General features: G+C 50.5%; 1 protein-coding gene across 4 annotated transcripts in view; it reads left to right on the forward strand.

The window, feature by feature from the left end:
• Positions 1–14,292, forward strand: part of LOC148654004 (connector enhancer of kinase suppressor of ras 2) — a 106,424-nt gene extending 92,132 nt beyond the window's left edge. For all 4 annotated transcript variants that reach the window (XM_088597144.1, XM_088597146.1, XM_088597145.1 and 1 more), the window contains 6 exons: positions 782–853; positions 6,090–6,160; positions 6,390–6,490; positions 8,081–8,561; positions 9,431–9,627; positions 10,217–14,292. In XM_088597144.1, coding sequence (XP_088453270.1) covers positions 782–853; positions 6,090–6,160; positions 6,390–6,490; positions 8,081–8,561; positions 9,431–9,627; positions 10,217–10,438 — 1,144 coding nt within the window. In that variant the 3' untranslated portion in view covers positions 10,439–14,292. The remainder of the gene's footprint in view (positions 1–781; positions 854–6,089; positions 6,161–6,389; positions 6,491–8,080; positions 8,562–9,430; positions 9,628–10,216) is intronic.
• Positions 14,293–14,459: the final 167 nt, after the last annotated feature.

Genomic DNA, 14,459 nt, shown 5'->3' on the forward strand with positions numbered 1-14,459 from the left:
ACAGTTGGTTTTGTTTAACGAGACTCTGCCCTACTTGTATACATCCCTCTGAAAGGGTTATCTAGAGGCTTGCTTCACCTTTCTTGCCTTGGCTGTCTCAGAGGGCTGCAAGCGCAGGAGTATTTCAGAGAGAAGATCAGACAGGCTTTTCTTTTTTTTTTTTTTTTTATTTTGTGATGAGCGCTAAATATAGTATTTGCTTATTTTGGTAAGAGAGCTGTGTTCTCCCGGAGTGATCTTTCCACCTGAGAGGTTGCATTAAAAGCTGTGTTTTGGGTCAGTTTGCAGACAGATGGGCAGAGTGCACTGTCTCCCTGGCAGGAGCAGGCAGACTCAGCTGTGGCGCCGATTGGCGGCTGTTTAACCAGAAACACAAGAGCAGCTGGCCGTGGGGTTGAGGGCCAGTGCTGACGTCAGAGCCTGAATGGCAGGGCACAACCAGAGCGTGCCTTTCTCTGCTCTGTGTTTGAGGGACTTTGGCACAGGGACGTCTCGAGCAAGAAGGTTAAAACGTTATACCTGTTCAGTTTCTAGAGATTAGAAAGACATAGACGTCTTTGCTTCGGCTTATGGTCTAATAGATTCCTGTGGCTGTTATCAGGAGCAGTGAAGTTGTAGAATAAGCACGGATGGTGCGACAGAGGAAGAACACATTGGCTCAAAACCTTTTGAGTGGGGATACATGTTGTGAAAGCGGGGTGATGTAAAAGAAGGACAATGCTTTTTTTTTATTAACGTGCCCCTCTTTGATTCTCTCTCTCCTTCTCGTCCTCCTCTGCAGTGCCTTTAAAGCCTGTCATCCCAAAATCAAGAGTTTCTTTTTCGCCACCGACTGCCTGGAGGAGATGAACAGGTGAGGCTGTGCTCTTCCTTCCCTTAATTCCCAGACTGGAGAGTGGAATTCAGGAAAAACTGCTGCAGATCTGCTCTGTTTCACCACCAACATATAAAAAAAGGAGAGATCACTCTTGTTAAAAGTCATGACATCTCTGTAGTATCGTTTACAATGGAGGTGGTTCTATACAAAGACTGTCCATTCCCCTGTAGATTTTTAATTCATTTAGCTCCTGGATGGTGCCATGTCTATACCTGAAAGGCACAGTGATAGGCGTCTGAAGTGATGTTCAGTGAAATGACTTCTGTGAGAGACAGAAGATTGGGTTTCCTGCTGGGATACTTTTCCATGATTGGCAGATGCCAAAGAGCCATGAGAGGACTTGGCTCCCCGCTGTCTCCAGAAGGAAGGCTGAGTCAGTGCTGACTGCCCACTTAATTTCAACTATCCCATGTCGAACCAGTTTCCTCAACTCAGCAGGTATGAGTGTTGAAAAAATCTGCAGCAGTGGGACAATAGGCACCGAACTCCAGTGTGTTGCAAACCTTAAACACCCATGGCCATTCGGGAACAGTGCCCCCTTCTGGCAGAGCTGCTGTAGTTCAACGGGACACATCCTGATGCCAAGAGCTGTGCTGCCCCAGCACTCCAGTCGCAGTACCCTCGCAGGGTGCACTCTCTTCCATCCGCAGGCTGTGGAGAACCTGCTGCAAAATTAACGCTCAGCCTGGGAGCACATGTGCACAGTGCTCCCGAGGCCAGAGGAAAAACAACTGACAAGCAAATAATAATTTATTTCTATACACCCTGCTTTGCAGAGCACTGTTCAGCTAGGTGAATACCTGAGAGGATCGAAAACAAACACTTAAATTACAATTACATCCCTGCATGGTGTTTTTCAGCTCCCTCTGCTTCACAGCTCACAGGTAAAGTACAGCAAGACAGATTATATTCCTGTTTGCGGCTGTGCTGATGGCTTTTGAAAGTCTGTCCTCTGTCCATTAAGCCAGCAGTTACATTATTGTCTTGTGATAAAACAGCTCATTCTGAAATGCAGGGGAGTTTGTATTCTGGTGTGGACGCCTGCCTTGTTGTGCACACAAGCATGTGATGGCTCGTTAATATTGCAATAAAGTAAAGCCATCAGACAAACACCGTTTACATGACACCCCCTCTCATCCTCACCTCCCCCACTGGGAACGTCTCACAATGTCTAAGAAGAGGTCAGGGGCTGCGATCGGGACCCTGGTCCCCATTACAGATCTCTTCAATCTTTAATAAATACTTTTTAAAAACCATTAAAAGAAGTGGGATTGTTGCAGGTCCAGGTAAACTCTCATTAGCAGTGCGAGGAGAAGTATTCAGCAGCACGTGTGAGAAGTAATAGGTTCGATTCCCTCTTCGTGCTCTCCCGTTCCCTCGTGATCCCTCACAGCAGTGCCCTCTATTCCAACAAGCTCGTGAGTCTTCCGTGTAACCTGTGGCTTAGCCCGTCCAAGGGGAACAAACTCTGCTTCCGGAAGATCTTTGAAGATTGTGACACGAAAGATTAATTTCGGGCTTAGCGCTCCAGGAAAATAAAACTCGGAGAGTGCTTTGACGCTCCATCCCGGTCTTGTCTGCCTCGGAGCTCCTGCAGATCTGGGCAGGCCCTCCGGACTTCCTGTGAGCAAAGTCGATACTGCAGCGCACTCTCCAGGAGCCCCATGTTTTCCCGTTGGCATTAAGTCCTCTGAGCCTGAGCCGTAAACCCGATAAACCAGCTTCAGCCAAAGGAGATTGCACACTCTCTCCTCCACAGTTACGATTTTTGCTCCCTGTTCTGCCTGCCTGTGGTGCGTGGAGCTCTCCGCGGTGCTGAAATCAGAAAAGAAGACATTCCCTGCCCACCAGCACACACCCAGCCATATTTTCGAGTGCTGGCAGCTAGAGCAGCTCTGTGTATCCGTGTGGTGAAGTTTAGAAGGATCACAATCTGGTACAAATGATATTGTTTCATGTCTGTTCATGACAGCAGGCTAATCGACCTTTATGTATTTTTTTTTTACATTTTCCTTCGGCGGTGACATTGAAACTGAAAGCTGTGAGAGGTACAAGAATGTATCTGGTTCTCAGCAGAGGTGTTTTCTTCATTAAAAAAAAAAATCATTTTTTAGTGTGACTGCAGATCAAGCCAGGCTTGAAAGTGGTTGAGCAGAGTAGAGAGGGAAAGAGAGAGACTTCATTATCCCCAGGGGGCAATTTGTTTTGCAGCAGCTGACAATATAAAGAAGACCACACAACAAATAAACATTACATACACGGTATACATGCACAAGGGGATCCTCTGCCGAGCAGGGTTATGGCTGCAGGTATGAATGAGAACTTAAGTATGTTTGTTTTTAGATCGCGAAGTCTGTATCTGTTCTGATGGGAGAAATTGGAAATCATTAAACAAAGGGTGTGAAGGGTCCTCTAAGATGGAATAGACTTTACGTAAGACTCATAGTTCAGAGACGTGGGGCAGACGAGAAAGATCAGCACAAATGACTTCCTGGTATACCTAGACAAGACAACCCTGTTTGTACTTGCTCCTCGGATTCAAGCCCTTCCCGAACCAGCAGATCAGGGCAAATGTTCAGGCAGACTCGGTGAAAGACTGATAAAACATGATCATCAGTGAATTAGCCATCTTAAATGGCTTGAGCTTCCTTAAGAAAAATTGATTGTGTTGCCCTTTTTCGAACATAGAATCAACGTTTGCCTGAAAATTGAAATTAAAAAAAGGGCAAGAGCATCTTTTTGTTTGTGCCAGTAGTGATGAACTGTAAGGTACGGTTAAAAATGAGAGGTGGGGGGGGGGAGTTCATAATGGAAAGAAATACTACAGGGTGTTTGGACCTTAAATAAAGCATATTTCATTAAGTATGTTGTTTCTCACTCGGGTGGAGGTTTAACAACCTAGTCAGTCTTCAAAAACCCAAGACAATTCAGTCCTCGAGAATACTTCAGATTTTCCAAACAAATCCTGTCCATCTCCACTTCAAAGTCGGGCATTTTTTTAACTTTCCTTTTCATGTTAATCAATATGGCTTCAAATCAAAAATGTGCTCCAGTGTAGTAAAGGAGCCGGCTGCTCGGTCTGCCCTGGCTGACAAACGGGCCTCCATCCGGGCACGTCGTACCATGAAATCTTCACCTGTCCCTTGCAGCTGGAAACAGCTGGCATTCCTCCTGTTGTGATTCCTTCTCTCCTCTCATTCCTTCCCTTTACCGGTGGATAATCAGCGCCGTAGCTGAGCACTCTTTTATGAAGGGGGAAAAAAGTCGACGAGCAGACTATCTTGCCGAATGATTTACTCAATCCCTTTCAGTAGCTGCTTCGCCGATGCTTTTTTTCCTACCGTTTTTGTTTCCCATTAATGGGAATTTTACGCGCTTGCTTTAGAACCAGAGGACACAAGCAGAAACTACGTGGAAGTGCTTTTTTAACCAAGAACAGGAGGCATGTCTTTACACCAAGAGTTGTGGGAGTATGGATCACGCTACCCAGCCATGTGGTTGAAGTCAATCCCCCAGCTTCTTTGAAGAATTGGCTGTGTACTGTCTACCACATGAGCTAGATAAGCTGGATGGCCTATTCTTTCCCTCCCTTTGGCTGATATCTGTTCTCACGAGTGTTTAAGGTGCAGTACAGCACTACTGTTCCAGGGGTCATCATCACTTTCTCCCAGAAAAGCAGGTCTCCCCAGATTGCTGCTGGGAGCGTGCCTTCTCTCCAAAACTCCATCTTTCCATCTTCAAATGAATATAAAATCAAAAGCAGAGTTCTTTTGATGCCGCTCTGCAAAGATATGATTGCAAAGAACAGTGCAAGAAAAAAACAGAAATGGAAAAAATCATTTAGGTCAGCAGTTACGATTTTGTGCGTGCACATTTCTCTGTTTTACTCTTTCTTTTTGCTCTAATTGAGTCCTTTTCTTGCTTTATAATTTATGGATTTCTCCTCATTACTGCGTTGCTGTACCGTGTTTGGGTTGATGAAGAATTCCCTTTGTTCTGTCATACTGAGGGAGAGACGGAAGGAGGGCGAGGAATAACTGACGAGGAAAGAGGAGAGGATGGGAGAGGGTAAAGAGAGATGTGTTGTGAGAGGAGCTAGTTTAGCAGAAGAAATGTGATTTTCCCATTGTTTCTGATGTTCTCTGTGATGGAGCAGCCTTACAGCGCACGTTCTAAACAAACTTCTCTTTGTTCACAGTGCAGTAGCCAAGAGCAGTGCCTCGTAATAATTACCTGGCTTCCTCAGCTGGACATACAGGTGCTGGAGGCATGGGCTGGTCTGTCTTGCTTTCTTTAGAGCCCCATCACGCTAACACTCCGAACAGTCTGTGCAGGTCAACATGCCGGTGCAGTTATCATAAAGAACAGACAAGTTAATAATGAAGAGTTGCAGGCTTGAAGAAATTGACTCCCCCTGCTCTGGTGTGCCCACAGACACATCAGGAGTGGGCGTCCCTTAATATACATCAGAAATTTGGCATCCTGGCCAAATGTTTCCCTCTGGCCTTTACCAGACATGGCCTCCTAATAACCCCCATCTCTGAACTGGCTTCATCGCTCTGTTCTCCTCCCCACTGTGAATGGTGAGAATACTGGCACACTCTGGCTGTTGTCACATCACCCAGGTGGGGCTGCACACTGGTAGTGGAGGAGGGGAGTCCCCATTACCTGTAAAGCGCTTTGAGTGGAGTGTCCAGAAAAGCACTACCAAAAGTGTAAGGAATTATTATTAGTTAAATGGGCTCTGACCCTTAATCACCGTGTGGCCGCTGTCAGGCCACCAAACAGGGTGTCGGATCCAGCCTCTGCAGCTGGGGGGCGTCAGAGAGCTGTGCCAGCGGGAAGGAGGGGTGGCTGGTACAGCAGAGCGCTCCTGACTGTTCAGCAGTGCAGCACGGCAGACATCCGGGAGCCTCATTCCAGCCGCGGGAGGGGAATGAGTGTTTGTGTTCCCTCGGCAGTGAAACGCGGTGGCCTGCTGCTGTCTCTGTGACTGTGAGCGGCGCTGAAAAACTCCACGCTTGTCCTCACTTAATCACACCATTACCGATGTTTCCCACAGCTTTGACAGGGCTGTTGTTTCTCATTATTTCACTGTTGAAGGGGCTTTTGGAAGCTCCTGTCCCCGACCCGCCTGTGACAGAAACCCCACCTCCCAGGAACCTCGGGGGGGTTCTGAATGCGGCTCACCTGTCGAACCCTTTCCTCACAGGTGGATGAACCGGCTGGGCCTGGCGGCGATCGGCTACACCCCCGACGACAAAGTCCCGCGGCCCGATGAAGGTGAGCACTGCGTGAGACGAAAATCGCCCCCCCCCAAGCCCCCCAAAAAAACCTCAGTTCTGTTATGGATAAAGAGGTTAGAAAATGGATGGGTGGATGTTCTATATATGCTGCGAGTTCTGATTAGCCTGAGGTGTTTGAGAAATGTCCTGATGTTTCACCCTGCTGCTGGCGGCCCGACTCCTTTCTCGGTGGCTCACCGCTGTCATTCCTGAACCCTGTGTTCCAGATTACTGGAGTGAGAGCGACCAGGACGACATCGATGGGTCCCTCACCCTCAAACAGGAGGGGCCCTCCTCCCTGTGCGACACCTATCACCGCACGTCCTCTGTGAGTGCCACTCACGCCTCACGCACAAGCACACACAGCTGGGGTCCGAATAAGGGTTTGCACCCTGGCGTTTAATGTAATGTAGCAAGCGTATAAAAGACATTGCAGATATTGCATATTATATTTCCATATATGAGGCTGGCATTGTATCCATAGCTGCTTCCGTTTGTATTTATCTACTCGGCTGGGTATTTCACTGGATCAGTTCAGGTGAAGTGCCTTGCTCAGAGGTACAACAGCAGTGTCTCACCTGCGGCATGAATACAGAACACAGAATCTCCCCCTTATGGTTCCAGTACTCTGCTCCACACTGCAGCCCATATGTTTGTGTCTGAACATAAACACACGGACGCACAGGTGCACAGGGACTCACTACTTCACAGTATGGCACAGCGTATCAGCTGTTCTGCTAGAAAAGTTGAAATTCAGATTTTTATTATTTATTATGTAATGCTTTCAGCTTGATAAAGGCATACGGCATGGGAGCGTGATATGTACTTTTTTTCCAGCTTTTGTTCCAATCATCTGATAATCCAAAAGCGCTTGCAGCTTTTAGCTTGAATAAAACATCTTGGTCAGTCTATCTGCCTACCCTGTTTTTAACCTACTTGCAATCTGTAGATGGTTTGGGCATCTATACCACTAGATGGTGCTGTATGACCAGTGAGAGTGAGGACTAATCTGGTGTACTGAAGTAAAACATAAATATCGATAGAGAAAAACGTTCGATCTTTCCACAGACAAACTCATGAAAAATATTTTACACACATACTGAATCTATTTCCTGTGTTTCTCACACTAGAGGCATGAGATCATATCAGATCTTAGATGCAAAGCAAAGTTGTGTCTGGTCAGTCCTGGAAAGAGAGACCGCTAAGGAAAAAATAGGTTGTTGCTGTGGACCAGTAGGTGGCGCACTTTCGTCTTGACAAGCATATTGTGATCCCTGGGGATGAAAAGACCGTACACATGCTAGAACTATCATTTAACTGTAAAGGTAATAACTCAGACATCCTGGCTGAATTCCACTCAGGAATTGTTTAGCCTGGCCTCCTTAAATTTCTTCCTAAATTCCACGTATGTATGAAATAATTCCTGTTGTGTAGTTAGTGCTGTTCGTCAGTGGTTGGTGAAGTGGGTCCCTCCTATATGTGAAGCGTATTGTGATCCTTGTTGATGAAAAGACCGTACACATGATAGAACGATCATTTAAATGATTGCTGTAAGTTCCTGGGTGCCTTTAACAGCAATATTTTCAGGTTTGGTTCTAAAGCAGTGGCTCCCAGTCTTAGCCCGGGTGACACACACACACACACACACACACACACACTTGCTGGTTTATGTTCCAGCAGAGCCCGGGGTGACACAATCAAGCCCTTCGTGGACTTAAGAGTTCATCAATAAGACGAGCTTTAACCGTGGCATTGAAATAAGACCCTGGACTTGCAACCAGAAACAAAACACAAAACTCATGCGAAGTGGCTTCTTAGACCCGTCTAGGCCTGGGCTGTCTGCCCAAGGTGCTGGGGTCAGAGCTGGGAGCCCCCCGCCGCAGGGCTGAGCAGACCTCTCGCTCCCCCCCCCGGCCAGGTGAACTCGTCCAGCCCGTTCCCCGAGCCCAAGCACGGCCGCCACTTCTCCAGCGAATCCACGTACTCGCACTCCTCGACGGAGGAGGGCAGCCGGTCCTCGCACCGCGAGCGGCGCTCCTGGCAGGACCTGATCGAGACGCCGCTCACCAGCTCCGGCCTGCACTTCCTGCAGACGGTCCCGGCGGAGGCGGAGGGCGGCTACGGCGCTGGCCGGCCGGCCGTGTCCCCCGAGCGCCGGCGCCAGGCCACGCTGCCCGTCCAGCGGCGCCACCGCCACGACCGCGACGGGCCCTTCCCCCTGGCGGACAGCGAGCGCGGGCTGCAGCCCCACCGGCGCGCCCACAAGCAGCGCAGCCAGAGCCTGCCGCGCAACCGCGAGGTGCAGGCCAAGGGCAGCCTGCGCCCGGGCGGGCCCTCTGAGGAGAGGTCCGAGGACGACGAGGTGCCCTTCCCCCAGCACAGCTGCGGCGAGATGCAGGGTGAGCGCCGCCTCCCTCCCGTCGGTCCTGCTGGGCCTGGCCCGGCCCGGCCCGGCCCGCTCTTCATGCCGGACTTCTTTCAGGAAGGCTGACAGGTGGATCAGCTACACGAAGCCGGTGGGCCAGATCCGCCGTTTGCAGATCGTCTTGTGTGCCGATCGTTCAGTCAGTCAGCCGGTCAGTCGGCCTGGCAGTCAGTCAGATGGTCAGTTGGCCAGGCAGTCAGTCAGATGGTCAGTTGGCCAGGCAGTCAGCCGGTCAGTCGGCCAGGCAGTCAGTCAGATGGTCAATTGGCCAGGCAGTCAGCCGGTCAGTCGGCCAGGCAGTCAGTCAGATGGTCAGTTGGCCAGGCAGTCAGCCGGTCAGTTGGCCAGTCAGGCGGTCGGTCAGTTGGCCAGGCAGGTGTTCAGCCAGCCAGTCGGTCAGCTGGCCAGTCAGGCGGTCGGTCAGCTGGCCAGGCAGGTGGTCAGCCAGGCGGTCGGTCAAGTTGGCCAGGCAGGTGGTCAGCCAGTCAGCCGGTCAGTTGGCCAGGCAGTCAGCCGGTCAGTTGGCCAGTCAGGCAGTCGGTCAGCCAGGCGGTCGGTCAAGTTGGCCAGGCAGGTGTTCAGCCAGCCAGTCGGTCAGTTGGCCAGTCAGGCGGTCGGTCAGCTGGCCAGGCAGGTGGTCAGCCGGCCAGTCGGTCAGTTGGCCAGGCAGGTGTTCAGCCAGCCAGTCGGTCAGTTGGCCAGTCATGCGGTCAACCGGTCAGTCAGTTGGCCAGTCATGCGGTCAACCGGTCAGCCGGTCGGGGCAATAACTCCAGACGCCAGTGCCGTCAGAGCTGAATCCCCCGCCCGCGTGTCCGACTCCTCTCGTTCTGCCCCTGCCAGAGAGCCGGCGCGAGGGGGAGACCGGCGACGAGCTGCAGGAGCTCTACCGCACGCTGGAGCAGGCCAGCCTGTCCGCCTTCGGCGAGCAGCGCCCCTCCACCAGGCAGGAGTTCCGCCGCTCCTTCGTCAAGCGCTGCAACGACCCCGTCATTAACGACAAGCTGCACCGCGTCCGCGCCCTGCGGAGCACGCTGAAGGTAAGGCTCTGGGCGTGGGGGGCCGGGGGGCCGGAGGGGGGGAGGGACACACCAGCTCGACATGCGGACCCCAAAGAGGGGCTTGTTTCCCATCGGTGGGTCAAATCGCCCGCCCTGTACCCAGACTGGCAGCAAAGAGCTGCGTACGGAAATATCTGAAGTTAAAACTACTGCAAGCAAGTGGCTTTTCATTTTTGATCAGCTACAGTTGAAAACAAAATAGCCGCAAGGGCTCCTGTAAGAGAGAGCTAGGTTATCTGTAAGTCTCAGTGGGGCCGTACCCAAACAACTGTGCTCCTGCAAGTACAGCTGACGCTGCAGGATGCCCCTGCTTACTGAGGATGTCTCTGTTTGAAAACGACGCATTTGGCAATAAGTACCTCGGGCTCTGAATCTGTAGTTCCTGCAGAAAAATCCAATGTCTAGCTAGCTAGTATACATTTTTTAATTAGGTATAAGGCTCCTGCACGTGTCTCCTGTCCACTGAAAGAAACTTAAATTCTCCCTTTATGTGCTAACCAGTCAGCGCAGGTGGACGCGGTGGGATATTGACCTGTTTTAATCGGTGTCCACCTCTCTGTCCTGTCAGGCGAAGGAGGGCGACCTGGCCATCGTCAGCCAAGTCCTGGACGACCCCCACCTGACCTCCAAGAAGTTCCGGGAGTGGAAGCAACGGCACCACGAACTGTTCATGGACATCTGCGAGTTCAGCTCGGCGCCGCCCCGGGACGGCCACGAGGGGGCGCCGGAGCTGTCGCCGCTGAGCCTGCTGGTGACGCACACGCACTCCTTCATCGAGACGCACGTCTGAGGCACCTCCGGGAGGGGAGAGGGGGTCACCGGGCCTGCTGCCAGCTCCCAAACAACACCACCAAACCCCCTAACATACCCCCCACCCCCACCTAGCTCCTGCTCCTCAACACCCCCAGAACACCCCCTCCCCCCCCCCGAGAGAAACTGAAAAGACCAACGAACACCCCCCAACCCCCAACCCCCAACCCCCAACCCCCCACACCAGGCTGACCGACCAAGCAACCACTGTAATATTTGTAAATAATGTATTCAGAACAAACAGGAAAAAAAAAAGTTATTCTGTAAATAGGTTGGAGATAAATCGCGCCACAGGATGCCTACTGCATGCTTGAAGAGAAAGTATTATCCTCCCTTTTGTCTTCTGAAGAAAGGAACAAAAAAGTACTTTTTATTTCGGTTCTGCTGTTGTGTAGCACTATGTGCATTTTTTTTTTCAATTTTCTTCAGTTTCTGTTATTTATTTATTTTTAATCAGTATTTTGTTAGCTGTAGAAGAGAGGGAGCAATGTAGCAGCAATACAGAAGGGAGTCTCTCCTGCCACGTCACTGTACCACTGTACTAAAGCTTGCAGTTCAACAGCTCTCACCAACTAAGACAGATTTTTATATATATATTTATACAATTCCGACTGCTAGGATTAATTGTTTTTAAATACTGTAGACAGAAATGAGAGATGGCCCAGTGTGAAAAGCAAGGGGGTGCAGGTTTCAAGGGAGCAGCAGGGCTCCGAGGATCCCTAGAGTTACCACCTTATCTGCTGGACAGCTTTCTGAAGTAAAATAAAACATTTCAAAGTAATGCATGAAACGAGCACCACAGGGGGACAAAATATAACTACACAAGAGAGGGGGGGGGGGGGGGGAGTGTTATTTTTATTTGCCTTTAAGCATCTCTTTAAAACTGTGAACTACCCTTGTGAATGCAATCTTCAGATTCTGGTGGAATCCTTAAAAAAAAAAAACTTTTTACAAAATCTGGAGGAAAAAACCAACAACAAAAAAAACATAACACTGTATTGCCTGAAAGGTCACTGTTGCTTCTGCCTGTGCATTGCGCTAGGGGGCGCCCTCCTGGCCTCAGCCTGAACTCCGGACTCAGGTTTGGGTTCTGTGGAGACAACTTCGCGTTCTTCCGTTTTTAGGGATTTGGTTGTTTTTTTTTTGGCCGAGGTCCTCCCCGGTGGGGCTGAACCCCACCTGGATTCGGAGAAATTTAGGAGTTAAAAAAAAATTGAAGCGCCGTGGAAGACAAGTAGTTGAGCGTTGTGCAGTTCCTTCGGAGTCGGGCGGTGGCTGGCTGTGGAGGAGCGGTCTGTCCAGTGATGTTCGGCACGGCTTTGAACGCACTCAGAAAGCTGAGGGGAGCAGAAGCCAGTCTCACTTCCTTCTCTGAGCCACAGAAAATATGGGCACCCCTCCCCCACAGTCTGACCAAGAGCTACTTCCCAGTCAACAGTCTCACACACTTGGGGTCCCCTCCGCTGAATGAGGAAGGAGAACTCGGGGGACCCTTTGACGAATAAGCACACGCGCTCGGACACAGGGTCCTGCTTATTCGCTTGCCTGGTTCTTTTTCCTCTGACCTCCGCTGAGGTGTCATTTCTGGGGCAAGGCTACAGCCCTGTGGTGAAACAGGGGTAGTGCTTGAGACAGGTTTATCGTTATGTTAATCAGTAGTTTGAATAAGTGCAAGAGACTTAACCCTATTTCCGTCTTGTCCGATTCATATTTTCTGCAGTACAAGCGCCAGAAAGGCAGGGGTTAGGAACTGACCGTGCGAGTACTACGGTGCATTAGCAAGATTTTGGATTCAGACAATAGCTGCAGCTTTAAAATATACATGTACAGTATATCTCGACCTATAATATATGTGTATATATGTGAAAATGTATACCACTGTGATGCCAAGAGAGCTGGAGTGCACTTTTGCTGAAGAACGGTTTAACGCGTCATTCATTACGGCCTGAAAAAAACAGGAACGGGAGCAGGAAGAGGCTAATGTCTCAGCACATGGATGGGTTTGGCTACAGCCTCAGCCTCAGGGTCCAAAAAAGCTCTGATGTCCTCGGTGCCGCAGTTAACGAAAAGCCCCTTCTTGTCTTTGCACAAGCCACAGCTGGCTCCCCTGCTTGTCTGGGCCTGCGCCGGCCCGCGTTTCACTCGCTCGGGCTCGAGGCTCCTGGCGAGCTGCTGCCGCGCTGCAGGACTCCACCGTGAGGTCTAGGGGCCCCTAGGCGCAAGCAGCCAATCTTAAAAGAACAGCTTAAGGGGACAATGAGCATTCCTCTGTGAGCGTCCACCACCACCCCCCTCCAGGCCTTGGGCGAGACGTTTCCCAGACCCTGAGGCTGCTCAGCTGTAGAGAAGAAGAAACGGAGGTGTGCTTTTGAGCCTCCTTTCAACCTTCAGCCTCCTTCTTCTCCAGCCGGCTCTTCCCACCCCCCTGCAGCTGGAGCTAGGAAGCCGATCAGACATCAGACATGGACGCTGTAGCAGACACACACACGTGCGAGAGAGACTGTGCTCTCCATCGTGCGGCCGTGCCGTCAGCAGGTTCAGGAGCAACAGCAGAGAACAACCCTGCCTCCTTGAGCCAGGAGCGGGGAGCGGTGGTGTTGCTGAGCTACTGCACGCGGTTCAGGACAGTCCACCTCCCTGTGGGGGAGGACCAGAGGAGTGTTCCTCCAAACCTTTTCTCCATCAAACGTGCTTCTCGAAGCTTCAGCCGGAAGATTCCCCCCCCCCACTGATCGTTCTGTCGGAGGGCTCGAGGTCGGTCCTGGCAGGACGTTTGACAGGAGCCAGGATTTCCTGCCCCCCCCCCGACGAGTCCTGCGCTATATCGTCACTCAAATAAATGAAAGCTGCTGTCCGATTCAGAGCTCTGTAAATTCCCCAAACCCCCAGGGGATGAAAGAGGCCCCATGCAGCGGGAAGGAGGATGGCAGGGTGCACACACTGGACCTTGAAGGCCCCGCCAGCCCTGGACGGGCCAGCAACACGGCCCAAAACCGCAGGGCTCGTTCTGTGGTCCTCTGACCCGCCGAACGAGCTTTCGTGTTCCAGCTCAGCCTTGCTGAGAACATGGAAAGGTAAATGAAGCCTTTGCTCACCTGATAACTGGGACCCTGTCGGCAACCGAGGCGGAGATTGCCCTCTGTGGACTGCGCGCCCGCTGCTTGTTTTTGGGGGGGGTGGGGGGGCTGCGTTGCTACGCCCGTTTCAATCCACTTACTTCCCTCCCCCCCCCCCCAGCCCTGACATCCCTCCATCCCAACCCAGAAGCCAGTAGCGCTGCCGTAACCGGCCCGGAGCTTAGAGCATGCCAATCAGAAAAGGAAACCTCCCTGCTATAGTGATCGGCGCACGTCCTGCATTTGTAGAGATCTCGATTTCTCCCCCCCCCCCAATATAAATAGTGACATTCTATTTTTCCTTTTTTAAAAGACGATCTATTAAAGGCATAGATTTGCATTTTAGGCGCAGACTGTCCCGTTCTTCCTCTCCGTCTGTGTGTCTTAGGAAACTGTCCGAAAGGGACTCCACTGTGTGCTATTTCCAGGGTATACACCTCATGGTACATTGCACAGATGTGTAAGATGTAAGTTGCACTGCGACATTAAAAAAAAAGGAACATATTGCTCTTTTTTCAAAGATATTAACTGTTATTCTGTACATTAACTGATTTCAAAAAAAGAGAGAGAAAGTAAATGACATTTATTCTTCCTAAAATTTAAAAGTAGCCTTCTTTTGTTTTCAGAAATATTTAAGAATAAATTACAGATTGTAAAACTTCGGTTGTAAACTTTGACTTCGACAAACAATTCTCTGCACTAATAAAACTGAAACGAACGGCCAGTTGTTATTATTCAAGATGCGTTTCAATCACTGAAGCTGCAGGAGGAACTACTGGGAAAAAACACTCAACACCTGTTTTCGCAATATAAACTCCCAACATTTTCACACTCTTGTGTGAATATCATGTGGCATTAGGCACATCTGATAGGTTATAGACTTTG

The sequence above is a fragment of the Lepisosteus platostomus genome, chromosome 10 (genome assembly GCF_059453375.1).
Source record: "Lepisosteus platostomus isolate fLepPlt1 chromosome 10, fLepPlt1.hap1, whole genome shotgun sequence".
Lineage (NCBI taxonomy): Eukaryota > Metazoa > Chordata > Actinopteri > Semionotiformes > Lepisosteidae > Lepisosteus > Lepisosteus platostomus.